Source organism: Euprymna scolopes, chromosome 21 (assembly GCF_053919585.1).
Source record: "Euprymna scolopes isolate OS-2025 chromosome 21, ASM5391958v1, whole genome shotgun sequence".
In the NCBI taxonomy this organism is placed as follows: domain Eukaryota; kingdom Metazoa; phylum Mollusca; class Cephalopoda; order Sepiida; family Sepiolidae; genus Euprymna; species Euprymna scolopes.
The window spans coordinates 18,065,814-18,087,497 of record NC_136502.1 but is presented as its reverse complement, the minus strand read 5'-3'; the positions used below and the strand labels follow the sequence as shown (position 1 = coordinate 18,087,497).

General features: G+C 29.8%; 3 protein-coding genes and 1 long non-coding RNA gene across 4 annotated transcripts in view; all 4 read right to left on the bottom strand.

The window, feature by feature from the left end:
• The window catches only part of LOC145242037 (protocadherin beta-15-like), a 79,681-nt gene extending 75,720 nt beyond the window's left edge, over positions 1-3,961 (bottom strand). Inside the window, exon 1 of the mRNA XM_080104932.1 lies at positions 3,824-3,961. The gene's annotated coding sequence lies outside the window, so the exon portion shown is untranslated. The remainder of the gene's footprint in view (positions 1-3,823) is intronic.
• Positions 3,962-4,791: 830 nt separating this feature from the next.
• LOC145242042 (uncharacterized) lies at positions 4,792-20,855 on the bottom strand. The gene is made up of 4 exons (XR_013862641.1): positions 19,566-20,855; positions 18,475-18,674; positions 10,350-10,500; positions 4,792-5,504 (listed from the first exon to the last, which is right to left on the bottom strand). It is a non-coding gene; the product is annotated as an uncharacterized LOC145242042 (long non-coding RNA).
• Positions 16,805-18,472, bottom strand: LOC145243059 (protocadherin-11 X-linked-like). The gene has a single exon (XM_080106164.1). It carries the CDS (start codon positions 18,470-18,472, stop codon positions 16,805-16,807), a length of 1,668 nt encoding a protein of 555 aa, XP_079962290.1.
• LOC145243058 (protocadherin Fat 4-like) overlaps positions 20,814-21,684 on the bottom strand; it is a 186,939-nt gene continuing 186,068 nt past the window's right edge. Inside the window, exon 12 of the mRNA XM_080106163.1 lies at positions 20,814-21,193. Within this exon, the coding sequence (XP_079962289.1) occupies positions 20,901-21,193 (293 nt within the window). The 3' untranslated portion in view covers positions 20,814-20,900. The remainder of the gene's footprint in view (positions 21,194-21,684) is intronic.

The following is a 21,684-nucleotide window of genomic DNA, read 5'->3' as shown; positions in this document are numbered from 1 at the left end:
ACAATGTGAGTTTATTGTGCGAAAAAAAAATCTGTGTACGCATTAAAAAATGTTGTTTTTGTTAAATATATTTATATAAGGAATCTTTTCGGGATAAAATCTGTTAATACAAATTTTGTATTGAAGAATACACTTTAAATATGTAGACATTAGATAGTTAATAACAACTTATCCAAAATAGCCGTCCATTTGGGCTATATTCGATAACTTTACTAAATGTTTACACATTTAAAGTTTGTATTTCTCAATACAAAATGTGTATTTCTCAATAAAAAGATTCCTTATTTAATAATGTAATAATAATAATAAAAACAACAAAAAAGATTTTTTTAATGCCTATACATAATCTCTTTTTTTTGCAATAAACTCACACTGTGATTCAGTGACTTTGACATTTATTCTATGTCTATAGTTAGTTGCTATTTAACTTCTACAATTTAATCATTTGTGTGTATTTTTATAATGCATAATTAATTTCTAGTTGTGAAAGTTTAGTTTTCGCATAATTTAGATGGATTGTCTAAATGTATACACCTTCTTATCAATCATAATATTTTTCACTCCGTAATGTTCGATAATGATATTTAAATTTGTGTTTTGTCTTATTGAATGTGCTTTTGTAATTATTATACAAAATTTCAAATTCTCCCATCTTTTATTTGAATTTTCATGTGCAAATATTATGGCTTGGTAAACCATGACTTTCGTTAAGCAATTATTTTGTAATGAACATTGTACGTGAAGTCTGCAGTAATAATTTTTCTTTCAATTGCTAACTTCTGTTTTTATGTCTATGTAATTGCTCCTACTGTTGAAATTATTGCTATTTATTATTATTATTATTATTATTATTATTATTATTATTATTATTTGCTCACAAGGAGCTTTCACACAGGTCATCAAATATCTCTCCTTGAAAACAATCTGTGGTGTTTCCTGAAACTTGAGTGATAACAAATCTCCTCAGATTTCCAGTACTCTCCACCTCTTTTGATAACATTTGCAAATGAATTTGCGTTATCGCAACAGCTGCTTACCATTGATTTCTTGCTGGCAGCGGCCGTTGGTCTCCACTGGAAGTTGAGTCGCAATAAGCCTCCCTAAGGTCCAAGTTCTCTTTGCACTTGCCCAGCGGAGGTCTGGTCAGTGCTCTCTCCTTTGTCTTTCCATCCTCCTTGATCCTTCTTGGCTATTTAGTATCACTCTTTGGGGGGGGGAGCAGTGATGGGGAAATGGGTGGATGGAGAGGGGATAGAGAACTTATAGATATGCAACTTTAATGTTCTTGGTTCCATGTAACGTTTCTTCATATTTTGCCTCTGCAGCATTTTGCCTGACCTGCTCATGTGGCTCATGTGTATTAATCTCTGCATTCTCGGGTTTTCTTTAATATTTCAACTGTTTTCATTATTGTTATTCATTGTATCTTTCCAGCTATTCCTTTGATTCCAATTTCTCCCACTCTTTTTTCAAAACATTTCAGAATTGTTCCTAGTGCTCCTACTATTATAGGTATTATCCTGATTTTCTTCATCATCCATATCCCTTTCAGTGCTCTGGCTAGCTCTGTGTATTTGCTCCGTTTTTCCTTTTCTTTGATATTCACCCTGTGGTCAGCTGGAACAGAAAAGTTTACGATTTGACAGAACTTTTCTTTCTTGTTAATTATTAAGACAGATGGTCTTCTTGCTTGGATTTGTTTATCTGTTTGTATATCCATATATCATAGGATTTTGTGATTCTTGTTGTCAAGTACTGTTGCCAGCTTATGCTTATACCGTTTGTCTGTGCATTCGAGATGAAGTTGTTTGCATAATTTCCAGTGTACTGCCCTCCCTATTTGGGTGTGTCTGTTCTGGTATTCCTTTTGGACCAGTTTATGCAGCAAACTGGCCCAAAAAGAATACAATAAATACTATATGGTTTATCATTTCATCTCTTTGTCCAAAGAGTCTGCATTTGCTGTTTTCTTGTGTTTTGTCAATCTTTGATGTGGTTGGTTCTTATTGAGTTATCTTGTGCAGTTATTAGGGATTCAGTTTCTTGGTTTACGATTCCTTTTCACATCCATGTCCTAGTGTTTTCGTTATTCTCATCTTTTTGCATTCTTATGAATCTTTCGTGTAGTTGTTTCTCTTCCCATTTTTTTTCTCGTCTTATCCTTTGTCTCTGTTTTGTTGCCATAATTATCCTTTCAGTGTTCTGTATTATGTATTTTCTAGTTCTTTTTTCTTGTGCCATTCACATAGTTTTCTATACAAACCAGTCCTCTCTCGCTGACTTTTCTTTTCACATAGAGTCGGTCAACATCGTTCCCTGGGTGTAATGCTGCATCATCATCATCATCGTCATCATCATCATCATCATCATCATCATCATCATCATCATCATCATCATCATCATCATCATCTTTTTTTAATTTTATTTTTATTTTTATTACTCATTTTCTTATTGTGGACTTTGATTATAATTTTTAAGTTTTTACAGCCGCTGTACGACAGTTTTGCTTTATTTTTATAGAATATTTTATGTGAGATGAAAAAATGTTTTTGATAAGATTCAGGAATCTCTTCCTAAGTACAGTTTTTAGCATCTAGTTATAGGGTGAGGTAGATAAAAGAGTGTTTCTCTTGCTTTTACCTTGTATTATTATTATTATTATTATTATTATTATTATTATTATTATTATTGTTGGCATATTGCTTATATTTAATTTCACTTTCACTATTATTTAGAGCTGTGTTATAAATATTACTTGAATTTTGAAATACTTCGAGTTATTGTTAAGATTACGTTTGATCAACTAGAGATATGTTTTATTACAGATAGACTTTGCCTTCACAAATCTGATTAGTTATTTAGCTAGAGTAAACTCTACTTAGATATAAAGCAATCACAAATAATGCATCCCTGCATTTAGCCTGATGATTTTCTTTATGAATGAAACATAAACGTTTGTCTTAATTTTCTTTTGCATTTTTTACCTGTTATTTATTAATTCTAAAGGTTCATAGCTTGTTTTCCAAAATACAATTACCTATTTAAGAAGCATTTGACCTTATTTGTTGATTACAAATCATAAACGAGTGAGTTCATCTAAAAACATGAAATATATATAAAAACAAGTTCTTTTGCAAAGTTAAACACTTGATCAGAGAGCATTCTGTTAATATATGCATGCTTTTGTATTCATGCATATCATTAATTCAAACATATTACCTGAAATGAAAATAACATTGATAATTCAGACAGTATATTTCTGTTTATCTATATATATATATATATATATATATATATATATATATATATATATATAAAGTCAATCTATGTATATAGTCAATGTATATATATATATATATAGTCAATGTATATATATATATATAGTCAATGTATATATATCATATATATATAGTCAATGTATATATATATCATATATATATAGTCAATGTATATATATATCATATATAAATAGTCAGTGTATATATTTATAGTCAATGTATATATATATCATATATATAATCAATATATATATATATATATATATATATATATATAGTCAATGTATATATATATATATATATATATAGTCAATGTATATATATATATATATATATAGTCAATGTATATATATATATATATAGTCAATGTATATATATATATATATATATATATATATATAGTCAATGTATATATATATATATATATATATATAGTCAATGTATATATATATCATATATATATATATATATATATATATATATGTAAGATTCATTTACAAATAATTTTAAAAGAAAATTAAAAGAAAATAACCATTTGTACTTACCATGTTGATGATTTGTATTGCTGTATATGGGTTTTTAATTATAATCATGGATTATTTGTCCTTTAATATTTTTGTAACTTGAATAATTGTTTTTGTTTTAAATTTTATACCATATTTGCATGTAATTGTACATGTCATTGGAGTTCTTTTATGGAAAGAAACCAATTTTTTTATGATAATTATGGGAAATGTTTCACTGATTTGTAGAATGTTTTTGAAATGCATGTTCATGTTTAACATGGTTACAGTAGCAACCTGCTGAGAATTTTTTGATTAAAATATTTTTTAGTTTTTATTTGGACAGATTTTAAATATGTTTTTATTATTATTTTATTACTTAGTCATAATCAAAAAGGTATTAGGTTGGTGCAAAAATAATGTTATTTTGACATGAAGTTGAACGTCAAAAACGACATTATTTTTGTACCAACCTAATATACTTTGCTGCTGATTTGACTGAAATATCACACTTCTTGACTATAAACTTAATGTCAAACTACATTCAGTGTATGTATTAGTGAAATATACAAGTATTATTTAATTTTCATCAATGCTAAATCTAAAAATATCTCTAAAATTAATTATATTATTGACGTCGCCTAGATTGGTAGAGATCCATTACTGTGCAATAGAAGGTAACCCTTTATCAGAACAAGTAATGGAAATATAATGAAATTCTTCAGATTCTCTATCCACAGAACTCTTCAAAATGTTTTTTTTTTCATTCCAATATTCTGCAGTTGAAATTTATAATAGTGCAATTCACATCTGATTTTGTTCAACAAAGGCAATGAAACTACCAACTTTTATATTCTTAAATGGTAGCTGAGATAAAAAAAATTATTATTATTATTATAGTAATTGAAACTTTTGCTAGAGAGGTCAATTGAGAATTGTTATCATTCCTGGCTTCAACATATAACTTAGTAATCAATTCATTTCAAAGATAAAAGATTTAAAGTAAAAAAATTCTTCTATTTCTTTATTAAAATGAAAATGAAATTGTACTATTTTAGAAGTTTTTCAGCTCATATGATACCTTTCCATTTACTATTGTATATATTTAGCGTTCCTTCCAGAATATATTTCTATATGATAATCAAATCAGGTGTACCATTTACGTTTTTAGAGATAGACAATGTAACTGACTCGTCTCTGTTCTTTTTTAGTTGATATGTTATTAGTGAATTTAAAAGTGTGAGTTTAAAAGTTCGACTTCTCTATCAATTGCATGAAGTGCTTGATATTTTTGTTCCTTATTGTCTTTCTTTCTGAAAAATGAATGTATACTTTGAAAATGTTAGTTGGTGGGCATGGTCATTGATATATTGAATTATCATTTTAATTTCTAACAGTTTAATGCAAGATATTATTTTTCTCGTTACGATATCTGTCATTTTTTTTTCACTTACACACCAGTTTTGCATTCAAGTTTTGTGTTGTATAAGTTTTCCTGTATACTTGAAATAGCTGGCCAGAATCTGACATTGCTGAGAGAGGTTGAATGTTGTTTGTTCATTGTTCTGATGTTATATTCTATCGATCAAGTGTATGTCCTTAGAAATGTCTCTAATAAATGTGCTGAGTTTGGTCTTCTTTTACATAAATCAAATCTACAGCTCGGCTTGTTTGCAGAAGAATCTTTGGAATGCATATTGAAATCAACATGATGCCGGTGTATCTGTTGAAAAAAAGAATTATTGTTCCGTTATTAATTTAGAAAGGAAAATATTTCGTTTTATTTCGTTATTTAATCATTTCACTATTCAGCTCTGGTTCAGTGTTTTCGTTCTTAAATCAACATTTATAAGTCTTTATTGTCACTGAAGAGAGTAGGCCAGTAGTCAACCGTAACCAAGAAAATGTTAAGAAGCAGGTTACCACCATAAGAAATGAATGAAAAACAACTCTCTCTCTCTCTCTCTCTCTCTCTCTCTCTCTCTCTCTCTCTCTCTATTCTGATGAACGAATACGAAGAGTCAATTAGCTGTAAGGTGTGCAAGTAGCAGTCCTTGTTTTAAGCTTTGCAAAAGAAGCAACGTTGAATGTTTAGGAATAAGAACTGAACACGGCCGGCACTTGTGTTAATATCGTCACCTAATCTAGAAAAGTTCGTGGTTACATTGATGGAGAGATAGAGGAGTAAATAATTAGCAAGTGAAGTCGTGCTATCGCCAGTTAGTGTAATTTATTTTAGAATATGATTTTCCTAAAAAATAATACAAGATTGTATGATAATAGTTGAAAGCGAATGATAATATAGGCAAAACCTACCACAAATAATGGTTCGTAGTTTGACCATATTAATTTTATATGTGGAGTCTGCGTTTTCAAAGCTATAACGTTTTTTCTGAAGGGGATTAATATTTCTTTTATTATTATATACTATAGCTGTACCCGTCCAGTCACACGTTGCCATGCCTGAGTCTGGTTGATGCAAGCATTAGATTTTGTATTTCAGAGGCACATGCATACAAACACACACACATACACGTATATACACAAATCCAAAAAACACACACACGAAAAAAAACACATGCACACACAAAAAACACAGACGTACACACAAAAAACGTGCACACATACATAAACACACATGGAAGCACACACACAAAAAACACACATGCAGAAAAAACACATACGTTCACACAAAACACAAGCATGCACACCCACGGATGCATACACACACATGCAAACATGCAAACAAGCAAAAAACACATGCCCAGAAACGCACGCGCGCGCGCACACACACACACACATGCACGCACAAAAAACACACACGTGCACACACAAAAAACACAAACACACACACATGCAAAATCACACAGACACACACATGCATACACACAAACAAACTCACATAGACATGGAAAAAACACAGACACACAAAATAAACACAAAAACGCACACACACATACACAAACACAAAAGCACACAATCACACACACGCACATGTACAACCAAACTCATGCACACATGCACAAACAAAGTCACGCACATACACACGTACGCACTTCGAAAATAGTAAGAAGTAAACAGGTTAAAATCTTTAAAATCACACATAAAGAGATTTTGAAGTACATAAAATGTCAATTTACAGTTATGATTCAATGTTAGAGTCAAACATTATAGTTAACTGTTAATTATGTTTGTATCAGGGATGTTTTTTAAGGGGTGTAAGTTTCGTGGTGGCAATGTCTTTGTAAATGGTAAAGGTATTAATGTGTGGTGGCAACGTCTTTGTAATGGTGAAGGTATTAATGCGTGGTGGTAATGTCTTTGTAAATGGTAAAGGTATTAATGCGTAAAATTATGATTATGAGCAGTTAAGATTTCTTGTGGTTGGTTTAATATTTATAAAAACGAGTGCTTCATGTAGAGAGAAACGCCATGTCTGTGAAGGTCTGGTGCGTTCGTTTTCTGAAAAAGTTGTTTATTCCCGAATAATAGATCTGTCAGTTCTAAGCCAATGAGAAAAGCTGGAAATTTCTAAGGAAGACATTATTGTTTTATAATCGCTAAATGGAAAGATAATGGTATGTATATGAGTGTATGCACCAGTTATGAAGGATGTTGAGGAAAAATAATTATAAAGTGTGTATATAATCCCGGTGATGAGTGGGCACAGAAAGAGGACTGTAGATTTAAAGGGAAAAATAGGAACTACCTCGTCAAAAGATTTCAGATTGTGATGTTGCTTCTAGGATGTAATGTAGGATTTTATTATAACGACTAAATGTGTTTAAAATGGCGTTCTAAAGTTACATCAGATAGTGGCTAATAATCTAGACATAATAAATTTATAAGTGGCATATGTTGTAGCAAACCTGCGATATTTTGGTCCAGAGGGAAATTTCTGCAATCATTATATATATATATATATATATAGATAAAAATATCTTTTCAAACCGTTCCTTAGTTTTTTCAAACCATTGTCTAATCAGAGTTCAAATCTATCCACTTTGTCTTGAGTTAATATTTGTATTCAACCCATACTAAGACAATGTTATCATATGCTAAACTTTAAAATATACAAAATATACAAAATTATTATAAACCCTCTCAGTGCTCATTATTTCATAGGGAAAACTTCAGCAATGGCTCCGTTAATAATATTGTTAACATGGAGGAAGATTAATTCGACGTTAATTTAACATTTTTAGAGTACAGATTTCAAAATGCATAACATTAGTGACAGTAACAATCCTCTCAAGAAATCAGTATTCTGTATAATTATCAATAGAAAATCCAAGTACCACTTCTAGAACAAAAGAAAATCTAGATCAATGGATATCTTCTCTTTCAATGAATATAACTATAGAAAGCATAGCTGCTTTCTCATCCTTCTGTCACTTTTCCTTTTCTAATTTTGTTATGTTTATGACATTATCACACTGCATTGTCAAATTGATAAGACAACCCTAATTATCATGAAAATAAATATTTAAGCAAATCAATTTTTAATGTATTTTTCCTTATATAGATATATTTTTTTATATATTCATTATGATTTACACTCTGTTTAAATGAGGTTTGAACATATAGACTTTATCAACTTTTTGTAAACATGCTTTAGATTTATTTTTGGCTTTAAGAGACATGACAAAAATTAAAACATAATGATAAAGCAATGATCTTTTAATTTGTATATTTGTTTATTACTTTTCATTTTTCATAAAGATGTAATAAGAATTAATTTTGTATGTAAATATCTGAATAGATTATTTAATAAAAAACATCTTATTTTAGTAAATATAGTACAGGTGGTAATGGTCTTGGATATAAAATAAAGCAGCTGCTAACTGGTGAAGTTTTTAGCATGTGATCCAGAAGTGCCACTGTCTGTTGTGGCAGTGCTTTTTTTCCATCGTATGCTTACGTCATTATTTGTTTTGAATAAACACCTAGTAGCGGTCATGGCATCACTGAGGTGACTGATTAATGTACGGACTTTATATCTCTGCTGTTGAATTGGTTAGTTTGAAGTGAAGGAGAATGATAGTATAGGGATGAGAACTGTTCTGAAAAGATTAAATGCATGTAAATAACTATTAAGAAGATCGATGTATTTAATATTTTAAAAATAGGGTTTTATTATGTATGCAAATCTGTCAGGAACAACTAGTGTAGAAGTTTTTGAGACAAAAATTGTGAATATTTCTTACTAAAAGCAGAAATTCTCATAAATGATTTTTATTATTCAGTAAGTTACACCTCAAAGATAATAATTGTTCCCAAACTAATTTCAAATACGTAACTCTATTTACAGGTGGCCTAGCCTTCTTTTTTTTCGTTTCCTTACTTGTGACCATAATAACATCTGTACATAATTTATATTAGTTATTTAACTTATTACATTATATATATATATATATATATATATATATATATATATATATATATATATATATATATATATATATATATACACACGGCTATATGTCTATCTGTCGGTTTGTGGGTCTGTCTTTCTGTCTGTCTCCATATTTTCAAACTCTATCTCCTCCGAAACTAAAAGTTGCAGAGTGGCACCAGGGGACTCAAATGATTAGATTTTTTACGGGCTTTGCTTTTATGGATCTTTAGCTGGTAAAAATTGTTTTTAAAGGATCAAAAATGTGTCAAAATGAAAAGAATCATGAAACATTTCGTACATTCATCTTAGTTTATTTTTAATGTTAATCACTTTATATGCGTGTCACCTTAGTACAGTGGCAGCGTTACCAGCTTTGAATGCTACAGTTTCGGTTTCAATTCTAGCTGATGGCACCTAAATACTTTTTTAAAAAAACTTTTGAAATCACGACTCTATAATAATATATACGAAATTGTACAAATTAAAATATCATTAAACTTATTTTATGCCCGGGCAAAGCCGGGCGCTCCCCACCCCCGCTAGTATATATATATATAAATGCTTGTACATTTTTACACTATTTTTACAGATATATTATGCTACCATTTAGTACTTTAAATGAGATTTGTAACTAACATGATAAATTATAAAATTATTAATATACATGGTGCCTTCAATAAGTTTCCAGACTTTTGTTTTGGTATAGGCACTTATATTGATAATACACATATGAAATTTTAGTCCCGTTCGAAGTAATCTCTTCCGGCTGCAATGCACTTGTTATACTGTTCCAACAACTTCTGGTAGGTCCCTTGGAAGTTTTCTGTGTGAGCATGTTAATGACTCTAATCATAGTCTCTTTCATTTCCTCAATTGTCTCATAAAGACAGTCTCTAAGGTTTTGCTTGGGCTTAGGAAATAACCAAATGTCTTGGGTCTGGGAGAGTCAGCATGCTTCCATTATAAGAATTGGTCAGTCATCTTATAAGATGTATAGCAATAACACACTGAATTTTTAGGAGTTTATGACAATTTTAAAAACCTGTACAAAATCTGGAAACTTATTTAAGGCATTTCGTAAATTTTTGTGGATTCAAACTTTTGTGGTTTATTTTCTAATATGCATAACATTTTACAAACTGGTTTGGTCTGATATACCTGACTACATACCTGGTACGTCCACACGTCGACTAATGCAGCCATGTCCACTATTAGAGTGTGAAGATTTTGTAGATCTGCAGCTACTATTTGCAGAAGCTATCATTTTGCACTTGTCATTTTTATCTTTATTTGTAAATTCTGCTTCCTCCTGGTTGCACATCTGTAGGAGAAAAGGAAATGATAACTATGATAAATTCATTTTATGTGAATACTAGACATGATGACTAATATCTTATAAATTTTATATATATATATATATATATATATATATATATATATATATGAATAAATGATTAATAAAACATGTTAAAATACGTCTTGAAAAAGAGTTAAAAACATATTTAATTTTAATATAATTTAATTTTATATATATATATATATATATATATATATATATATATATATATATATATATATATATATATATATATAAAGCCTCAATGGAGCTTAGAAATTTTTAAAAAATAACAATGGAGGTCAATATCTTTATGAACAGTTTTAGGTGTAGTGATGAGTTTTGTGACAGTTTACAACAGATAAGGATAGTTAATGGACAATAGGTTTTGTGACAGTTGAGAGCAGTTGGCAGTTTGACACAGTAAAATGCAAGTTGTTGCTCAGAGCAAATCGAGATGAGATGACAGCAACGAACAAACATGACCTTGACAGAAGACGTAAATGTGAACCTTAGCACTTAGAGGATTGTCTCTCGCAATGGTGTCACACTGCTCCCAATCCAAGCGATAAATACAGAATGTGCTGGAATTTGTGTTTTCTTTTGTTTCTCAAGAGTTATTTTATTTTAATACTTGTGAGCCATTGCATACCCCTCGACAGTCACTAATTTGATAGATGGCAAAGCAAGAAGAGAAAATGAAAAGACCATAGAAACAGTGTTGGCGTTGACGGTTAAATGCATGTGCTTACGTTCATTAATGTTATTCAGTTGTATTATCCTTGCGTGTTTATTAAATCAATTTTTTATTCTTGTAAGTGAACAGTGTGCGTTTATATAAGTTAAAAAGAAAAGTTATTTTTTATTTAAATTTCTTTGTTAACTGTATTTTATTCAGTAGATATTTATATTTGCAAAAATGCTTTAACTATTAAAAAAAGACAATAACTTTTTATGCTAGTAAAAATTTCAACTTAATGAACTCAAAGAAGAAAATTTAATGAAATCAGGGTCAATAAGTATACAAGCGAAATGAAGAGCCGCTTGCAATATTACTTGAAGACATTATATTTAGATGTTTTATGCCAAATTAGATATTCAAACAACTTAAAAGTATACATAGGTTAATGTTTAATAATGGGACATATTTAGAGCCATGTAAAAAATTCCGTTTCTTTAATTTGAAGGCAGCTGATGCTATTGTTTTCCCTAATTGGTTATCACTTATCAAGGTGCATGGGCCACTGAAGGATAACAATTAAAACTGTTGTCAGTTAAACAATGATTGCGGCCATACAAGAACAGAAAACAATAAGCAGAAGATTATGCAAGAGAAATTTATTATCCAAGAGGGCGCCTCAACAAGCATTTGTTTACATTAGATTTGAAGATGATCATGTTGTAATTGGTTAGGAAGCAGCCAAATGATATTTTTTCATAGATGATGTGTTCTTAGAAAGAGGCTTTGTTAACGGAAATTCTGTTTTGTTTTTTGTTTTTATTTTGTAGAGAAAAAGAGAAGGGGGACAGTTCTTTTGTTATGGTTGTAGATTGGCTGGTTTTTGCTATGGATATTTTACAAGGAGGGGCAACCAGTATTAGAGCTCAATCGAGCACCTACTATGAACATAACAATACAGTAAAGAGAAATCAGCATTTTTGTGAGGGGGTGGGGGCTCCTATCGGACAATGCCAGTTATCGTGTCCTGCTAGTATCTAATAAATTTCTTTTTCAAAATTTTCTAATTCATCTACTTTATCCGGGTATTTAATTGATTTTAATGCGAAATTGTTTTTTACCCTCCTCTGGACGTTTGTTTCATTTATGATCTATGTCATCCTCTCAATTACATCTTCAATTTTAGTCAGCATGATTTCTCCATCTCCGGTGTTTTTTTTTTAATTGCCCAACGAATGAACTTTCTGTTTTGTGGTATCCCTTCTTGATAGTGCCCCACAACTGGGCTATCAGTATTCACCATAAATTCCTGGTGGAGGCTATTATACTTAGTTATATTTTGGACAAAAGAATTTCAGCAGAGTGCTCTATTATAAGAAAAAGATCCAAAAATAAGAGCGTATTATTTATATTTCATTTTCAGAAAGTTTAGATGAGATAAGTCATCGGTACCGTCGGTTTCAAGCCTAATAATATGGAACCGTTTTATGTTCCTATATCATGCTCTCTTCAGCCGATACTCATCTGTTTATAATAAAATATATATAAATAAAAGTATTAGCAGTGTGGAACATTTGCTGATGCTCATTTAATCCCGGGCAAGGTCGAGTCTTCCTGCTAGTTAATAAAATAATAAATTCTCTATTTTCTATCTACTATATAATAAAATGATTTCGCTTACCCCCCTCTAAATTCAGCAATTATAGGAAAACAACTAAATATCTTTTTATGCACATTTTTCCACTTAACACCATCACTACTTTCAATAGCATGTTTCAGAAAAATATTTCTACATTTTAATTATTACAAAAATTATTACATTTAGTCCATGTTACAAAAATCATTTCATAAATAAAAGGCAGAAACCATGTTCTCTCTCAACAAAATATATACTTAACATGAGATCATTATTTTACATAATGATAAAAATATAACCGCCCCACTAGATTCCATAATTCTGGTATTTTTATTCTTTAATTCTGGTTGCTTGATAAGGATGTATTTTGGGTAACCGCTTTCAGCTTAAATGAACACATCTGACATTCACCATCTTTCAGCTAACTGGCAAGTAAATTTCGGATGTTGATCTCTTAATTTCTATTTCTTATCCATTATTTCCATACAGCTTTTAGCATTCCATTTACTTACCAGTTTTCTCTTATTTTTCTTTCGTTTTGGTTGGGGGGGGGGGTACTCTTAAAATTTTGACTGTTACTTCAGATTTGTATTTCTTACTGTGACGAAACTGTGATGAAACTCCTGTAGTTCCGATAGGGGCTGCTGGATTGAAACACCATTAAAACTGAATCAGTTTAGAAAATGGACCGAATTATAGTGAAAGAAAAACACATTGTTTCAGAAATTTCGATTTAAAACATTAACTGTCATGAATAAACATATGTTTACTTGCATTTTTGGTGAAAGAAAAAATATTACTTCCCAGAATCTAAATAGTGGTTAACATTATATGCTTTATTTACATAAGTTTCTTTCTTCGTTTTGTTTAGTCATCACTTTTTAAAATAACATCCAATATGTGGCTATTCTTGTTTTCTTCTCCACATCACCACCAAAAAAAACAAGCAAATAAACAAACAAAAACAGCATTTTCTTTCCTCATAGACCCCACTCTAACTATTTACGTTATGGTCACGATTGTGTTCCGACTCCAGTCTAAAAGGATTTCTACTCAGAATTAATTTTGTAAACTGCAGTAAAGACAACTTTTACAGCTTTCATTTTTAAGCATAACAAACTTTATAACATACTAGCCTGGGTGCCCGGCGTTGCCCAAGTGTTTGGAGGTGTGTGTTGAGGAAAAAAAAATAATAAAGTGCTAGTAGGCAGGCAGGCAGGTAGGCTCGAACCCATACCACAAAAGAGGAAAAGAACATAAAAAACTGACATCTTTGCTGTTGCGTCCATCGCAAACCGGAAGTGGCGAAAGTTTAAATTAAGGCTAATCAATCGAAAAGAGGGGATGACTTTCGAAAATATCGGCGAAAAAAGAGACCCCCTCCTTATAGAAAAGTGCCCAGTTGAGGGTGAAGAAATTAATGTTTTTAGCCAATTTTTCCAATATTTGTCGTCCAAAGGTTCGAGCTTCAAAACGATACCAATGTTGTGACAATCCGTCGCCTCTGTCGAAAGTTTTAGGCAGACATACAAACATGCATACATACATTTAATGAAAAAATAGGAAGCTACGACTGCTGTTGCTTTGTTTTAGTAAAATATGTTCGGCACAATTTTTTATAATTTCGTTTTTAACTGTTAAAGACCATAACATTTTCATTAATGTGTTATAAACTTTGTTACATTAACTAAATAAATAATACTTTTCTTTAATAACAATTCATATTAATCTGCAACTTAAGTAAAAGATCAGAGACAGATATGCATTACTATTCTGGTTCTAGTCATAATTAGTTAATTTTAGGACTAATATTCTCCACAGTTTTAATTTTAAGTTTAATAGTTTTGTTATGAAGAAGAAGCTGTGATTACTCAAAGAAAAAAAGTTAATGATGAGCATTAATTTATGGAACAATTCGGAAATTTTCAATCTTATGAAAATTCCCTTAAATATACTAAGAAATTGTTCTTTTAAATATTGAAATAAAAATTCTGATAAAAACAATTAAATTTAGAGTATTTTGTGAAAATGAGAATGTTGTCGTGTTATTTTCATGCAAATAAAGGCCTTGTGTGCTTTTGCTTAAAAATGATATTTTTATCAAACATCATTAGTGGCAGCATTTCTATCATTTAAAATCTTTTCATTATTATTTGAAATTTTAGAAAGATTTATTTTAATACTTTAAATAAATAGTTACATCTTTGGGGATAATTGTAAAATTAATTTGTAATACAATATATATCCTTTAAAATGACTAAAGAACAATGAAGAGTCAGTTCTCATTATTATTTTATGTATTTTTATTTAATATGTTAGATCTTTTTAATGGAGATATCCAGACTGTTTGCATTTTTTTGTGAGAAAAAGGAATAATTCTAAGAAATTTCAATGTGAAATTAGATATGCTCAATTTTATTAATATCTTCTGTGACAAATTCTAAGCATCATTTTGGTAATTTTATGTTGAGTTTTAAAAATTAATAAATTGATTGTTTAATGAAATGGAATTTTCAGAATAGAATAATTTGTGATAGTAACATTTTCAGTTTCGGATGTGTACATTGAAATTGGATTGAGAAGGAGCTGAAGTCAATTGATTCCACATAGTTTGCAAAACAAATGTCAATTATCGGACACGTTGGAGTAATAATAGAGTAATTGAACTTGATTTCGTCACATGACTACGTCTTATTCTAACCATACCAACGATATCTGCCTCGTGGGGAACAAAGTGATTTTCTTATCGAAATGTCGTTTCAGAATAGTTAATTCAATTAAAGGTTACACACTATATATAATTAAGTATTCATTTTTTGTTGTTGTTTGGAATGAAGTTAACATATTGAGAAACAAGCAAGTCACTTTATATAAAACCTTCAAGTACTGTGACTATATGATATAGATAATGAATTTGATAATATAACATTGATTTACAGAAATAATTTTAAATATTTTTAAAAGGATTTTTTTCATAAATCAGTAACATTGCGTTTATAGTAACACAGTCATATTCCTGAACATATTATTTCTAAACATTCATATTAAAATTATATAAAAGATTTGGTTTTAAATGAAAATCTACTTAGCCAAAACAATATAACAAATTTATTTAGACAGACTTCACTTTTTGTCACTTTCATAAATAAGTAAATAAATATATATATATATATATATATATATATATATATATATATATATATATATAGTAAGTTATAAAATGTATATGGCGACTAAGCTACACTGAATATTCCGCGTTTCATTCACTCTAGGATTCCTCAGGCTTATGCCTATGTATTGAGCACTTTTGAAGTAAATACTTAAAGTTTACGCATAAATCTATACTTTCGTATATTAATTTTATGTGAGTAAATTAAGTAGTTATATATATATATATATATATATATATATATATATATATATATATATATATATATATATATGTATAGACACAACTACTTACCTGACTGTTAAGAGTATAGTTTGGAAACTTTGTTTTGCAATGAAATTGTGAAATTGGTGTTTGAAGATTTATTGGCATGAGATATAACAGTAGTGCCATCAAAGCAGGAGCTTGTATCATAGGTTGGATACATCAAATGTCTTTGATTATTATTATCTATAAGGTGTGTTTAACTCTCCATTTTGTGGAAAATTCCTTCAATGGCAATATCAAAGAATGCAAATTGACATGGAAGCTGTAATTATCACAGATACAGTGACTGAGATCAGTGTGATGATGATAACCAGATTGAAATGTATTTTATCATCAGTTTTTATATGGACTGATTTTGGAACTTCAAATGTTTTATTACTAACAGTCAGTATTAAAAATATAGTAGTTGATGCAGATTGAACTGGGGTACCATTATCCTTGACTACAAACTTTAGATCATATGAGCCAGAGTCTTGTTGAGTGACAGTGCGAGTAAAAGATAAGTCCAGTGTATCGATTGATTGTAAATAGTTGTTTATCATTGCCTGAAGTTATCATTGCCTGAAGTTATTTCATATTTGAGAAAGGCATTCTCACGGCTATCCCTATCAGAAGCTTTTAGAACTGTGATGTTCTTTGTGTGATGTGGATAATAAGAAAGGTCTAATGTATAAGGATTAATGCGAGGAAAAGTAAAATAGGGAGCATTATCATTTTCATCCCTTACATCAACAATAACATCAACTGTGTTATTTAGTGGTGGTATTCCATTATCTTTGACAAGAACTTGGAATTTATAAATATTTTGCATTTCATGATCTATAGAATTTAATGTTGAAATTAATCCATTCCTTTTTATCTGAAAAGGTAAAAACTGTTTATCTTTGGTGAGTAGAGAATAAGTGAGTTCTCCTCCTGCTCCAAGATCTTGATCACTGGCATTAATAAAGCCAACTGGAATTTGGGATTTCTGGTTTTCATCAATGCTAAATCTGTAAATTTCTCTAAAAAACTGTGGTCTAACATCATTGACATCAACCACTTTTATAGAAAACTCCTTTTTACTGTGCAATGGAGGGGATCCTTTATCATAACAAGTAATGACAATGTCATGAAGGTCTTCAGTTTCTCTATCCACAGGACTCCTCAATATGACTTTATATTTTTTTATTCCAATATTTTGCAATTGAAATTTGTCATGGTGCAGATCACATCTGACTTCTCCATTCTGTCCAACATCATGATCAGTGACCTTTACAAAAGCAATGAAACTACCAACTTCTAGTTCTTCTGAAATGGTAGTTGTATTTGCTGTAAATTCAAAAACAAAATTAATATTTATTGTTGGTGGATTATTTTGTTGACTGATTACATTGATTGAAACTTTTGCTAGAGAGCTCAATAGTGGACTACCTCCATCTATGGCTTCCACATATAAGTTATGAAGCAATTCCTGACCAAGAGAAAACCTTTTATGCAAGAAAATTTCCCCTGTTTCTTTATTCAAATGAAAGTGAGATTTTACTATTTCAGAAGTTTTTAAGCTAAAGTGATGAGATACTTTTCCATTAACTCCTGTATCCAAATCCTTAGCAGACAATATCAAAACAGGTGTTATTCTACTTGGTTCATTATTCATGGATACATTATAGTCCTTTTGAGAAAAGACTGGAGGATTATCATTGACATCAGTGACAGATATGTGGACATTTAAAATACTTTGTTTTGCAGGTAAACCTCCATCTTTAGCTATCACTTGTATCCTAAAGGTATCCTTAGATTCACGATTAAGCTTGTTTTCAAGTATAATGCTTAGATCTGATGTACCATCTACTCTTTCAGAAACAGATAATGTAAATGGCTCATCTCTGTTCTTTTTTAGTTGATATGTTATTTGTGAGTTTAGAAGTCCAACATCTCTATCAATTGCATTTGGAATCGATATTTTTGTTCCTTTACTGTCTCTCTCTGAAAGTTGAATGAATACTTCTTTCTTTGAAAATGTTGGTTGGTGGTCATTGATATCTTGAATTATCACTTTAATTTCTAACAGTTTAATGAAAGATGTTCGTTTTCTCATTGCAATATCTATCATTTTATAACATTCTTTTTCTCGCTTACACATTAGTTCTGCATCAATGATTTGTGTTGTATAAAGTTTTCCTGTATTCTTAGATACTCGAAACAGTTGGCCAGAATCTGACATACCTTGTTGCAGAATGTTAAATGTTATTTGTTCATTGTTCCGATGTGATGCACCATCTATCAAGTGTGTGTCCTTTGAAATGTCTCCCACGAATGTTCCTGGGCTTTGCCCTTCCTTTATATAATAAATCAAATCTGCTGCTTGGCATGTTTGTAGAATGACAAGTAGAATATGTATTGAAATCAACATGATGCAGTTGTATCTGTTAAGAAAAAAATAAAAATGACATTAGTTTGAGGAAATTAGCATTTTCTCTTTTATTAATGTTTGCATTGACCTAACTTTTTATTGTAACAATAAATCATTATTAGCAGCATAGCGGGTTTATTTCTCTGAATTGAATACATTTCTCAATCAAGTTGTAAATCCACTTTTCTGTCTTTAAAATTCTACTTATATCTAAAATAATTACGTTTAAAAAAATTTATATTTATCATAATTTAAATCATTATTGGCTAAAAGCTCTTTGAATCTGCTATTTGATTACTGAAAAGTTTAAAATCTTTAAATTAAAAATAAATAAATCAATATTCATTTTGTTTCAGTTTAGTTTAGGTTGTTAACATTTATAGATACTTATTTTTTTACTAAATCCTAAGGCTAGCAATTCGGGGAAAGAAGCTATTAGAGTAGAAAGCCTTTCAGCATCTGTAAACGTCTACAATGGAGGGAATGGATTTAGCTGATTGTCAAGAACAGGAAATTAATAGAAGATTAAGAATATAGAAAAGTATTATTTTAAGCACTATTGAAAATGAAATAAAAAATATTACTGAGAATTCAGTAGATTTATTTTAGTTTAATATACTAAAATTTAAGATGTCAACATGAGTTTTGTGTGAAGTTTTAAAATGAATTTTAACAAGCATTAAAGTTTATTAGATATAGATCAAAGAATAGGTACACTTGTCTTTATAGTAATGTATAGCGAATATTCTTCTATTTTAATAGATATTTATTAATAAAATGAAAAACTAAAATGTTAAACTTATCTGACAATAGGTTATAATAATATATAGACTTATGTACACTTATCTGACCACTTGACAATAAAACATTTTTAAAAAGTGTAAAAACATTATCAACTACTCACCTGTGATGTTAAATCCAGTGGAATCTGTGGTGAGATAAGAAGTACATCCTTGAATAGATGTCTGTTTTTACTACTACTGCTGTGTGACAACATCAATAAGTAAATGTGTATATATGTGTGTGTATGTGTGTTTGTGAGAAAGAGATAGCAGTTTGTTATCCTATCAAGTGTCTTGTGTTTGTAATGGCTGCTCCAGTCACCGGAACTGATTGAATAAAGGCAGGATAGGATCTTTATCGCTACCTTATTTGAACTAGACACCTTATGTGTGTTTGTGTGTTTGAGTATGTCTGCCTGCATGTGTTTGTGTGTTTGCTTGTTCTTGTATGCATGTATATATCCAAACAAGTGTAAGCGTTAATAAAATGTCTTTTCAAACCATTCCTTGTCATAATTCTGTATATAGATCTAGCCATTTTCTGTTTAGAGTAAACATATTTTTATTCAATCTATACTAAGACATAATACTATTAAATGCTCACCTTGCACAGTGTAAAACTAAACAAAGTTATTTTAACCCTCATTAAAAATTGTTCCACAGCTACATTGATAATATCAGTTGGCATCTAGAAAATCTAATTCAGAAATAATTTCGCCATGTACAGAAATTTACTTTAAATAAATGTCTGTTATTATTTTAGATTTTAACGATATCTCTAATTTAAGGTAATAAATAATAAGATATTTACTTCTAAAGCTAACATTTTTAGAGTATAGATTTCAAAATATATAATATCAGTGACAGTGGCAATCTTCTAGAAATCAATATCCTGTATATTTACTTATCAATAGAAAATCTAAGTACCACTTCTGGAACAAAGGAAAATCTAGGTCAATGGATATCTTCTCTTTCAATCAATATAACTATAGAAATCATAGCTGCTTTCACATCTTTCCTGTCACTCTTCCTATCGCCAATTTGTTCCTTTATTTATGGCATTATTACAGTGCATTGTCAAATTGGTAAGAAAGACCGCCCTAGTAAGTATTATTATAATGCTCTACTAGAGAGTACTAAATACATAAATATATTTTTTTATGTGTTCCTACCTACATGGATATATTTTCATATATTTTATTTTAACTTACCGAGAATATAATAAAAGGTTTGAACATTTTTTCAAATATATTTTAGATTCAGTTTTGTTTTAAGAGAAATAGGCAACATCGTAGTGAAGTTTAGGACACGGTCATAAAGTAAAAACTTTATTCCACTAAGAATTTTAATAATGTTTTAATTTGTATATATTTTTATTGCTTTTAATTTTTCATAAAGATGTATTAGGAATTAATTCTGTATGTAAATATCTGGGTAAATTATTTAATTAAAAAAATTTATTTTGGTAAATGTGGTACAGGTGGTAATGGTCTTGGATATGAAATACAGCAGCTGCTAACTGGTGAAGTTTTTAGCACTGGATGTGATCCAGTAGTGCCACTGTCTGTTGTGGCAATGCTTTTTTCCATCAACTGTATGTTTTGGCCATTATTTGTTTTGAAGAAACACCTAGCAGTGGCCATGGCATCACTGGGGTGGCTGATTAACTGTTCTACAGACTTCATATCTCTGCTGTGGAATTGGTCAGTTTGAAGTGAAGGAGAATGACAGTATTGGGATGAGAACTGTTCTGAAAAAGTTAAATGCATGTAAACAATTATTAGGGAGATACATGTATTTCATACTTTAAAAATTGTGTTTAGTGAAAAAATATCTAAGACAAAGCTGCCATAAATAAATAGTGCAGAAAAATTGATTTTGAGGCAAGAAATGTGTATTTTCTTATTTAAAGCTGAACTTTTTATGGGTGATTTTTATTAAGTTGTCATATATCAAATATGACAATTGTTCCCATCGTTTTAATTGAATTTTTTTTCACAAACTAACTTCAAGTATTTGTTTCTGTTCAAAGTTGTCATTCTCTTTTTCTGATTGCCTCGCTTGTGACCACGATAACATCAATTATTATCATTCTTCTTTAAAACCTTTAATTGAATATTCTAACGACTATTTTCTGGTACGCCCTACCCATTTTATGAATGTTTTTGTTTTTAGACTGTATTGTAAATAATTCTATTGCTGTTTTTTAAAAAAATTATAAGCTTAACATATTTTTCATCG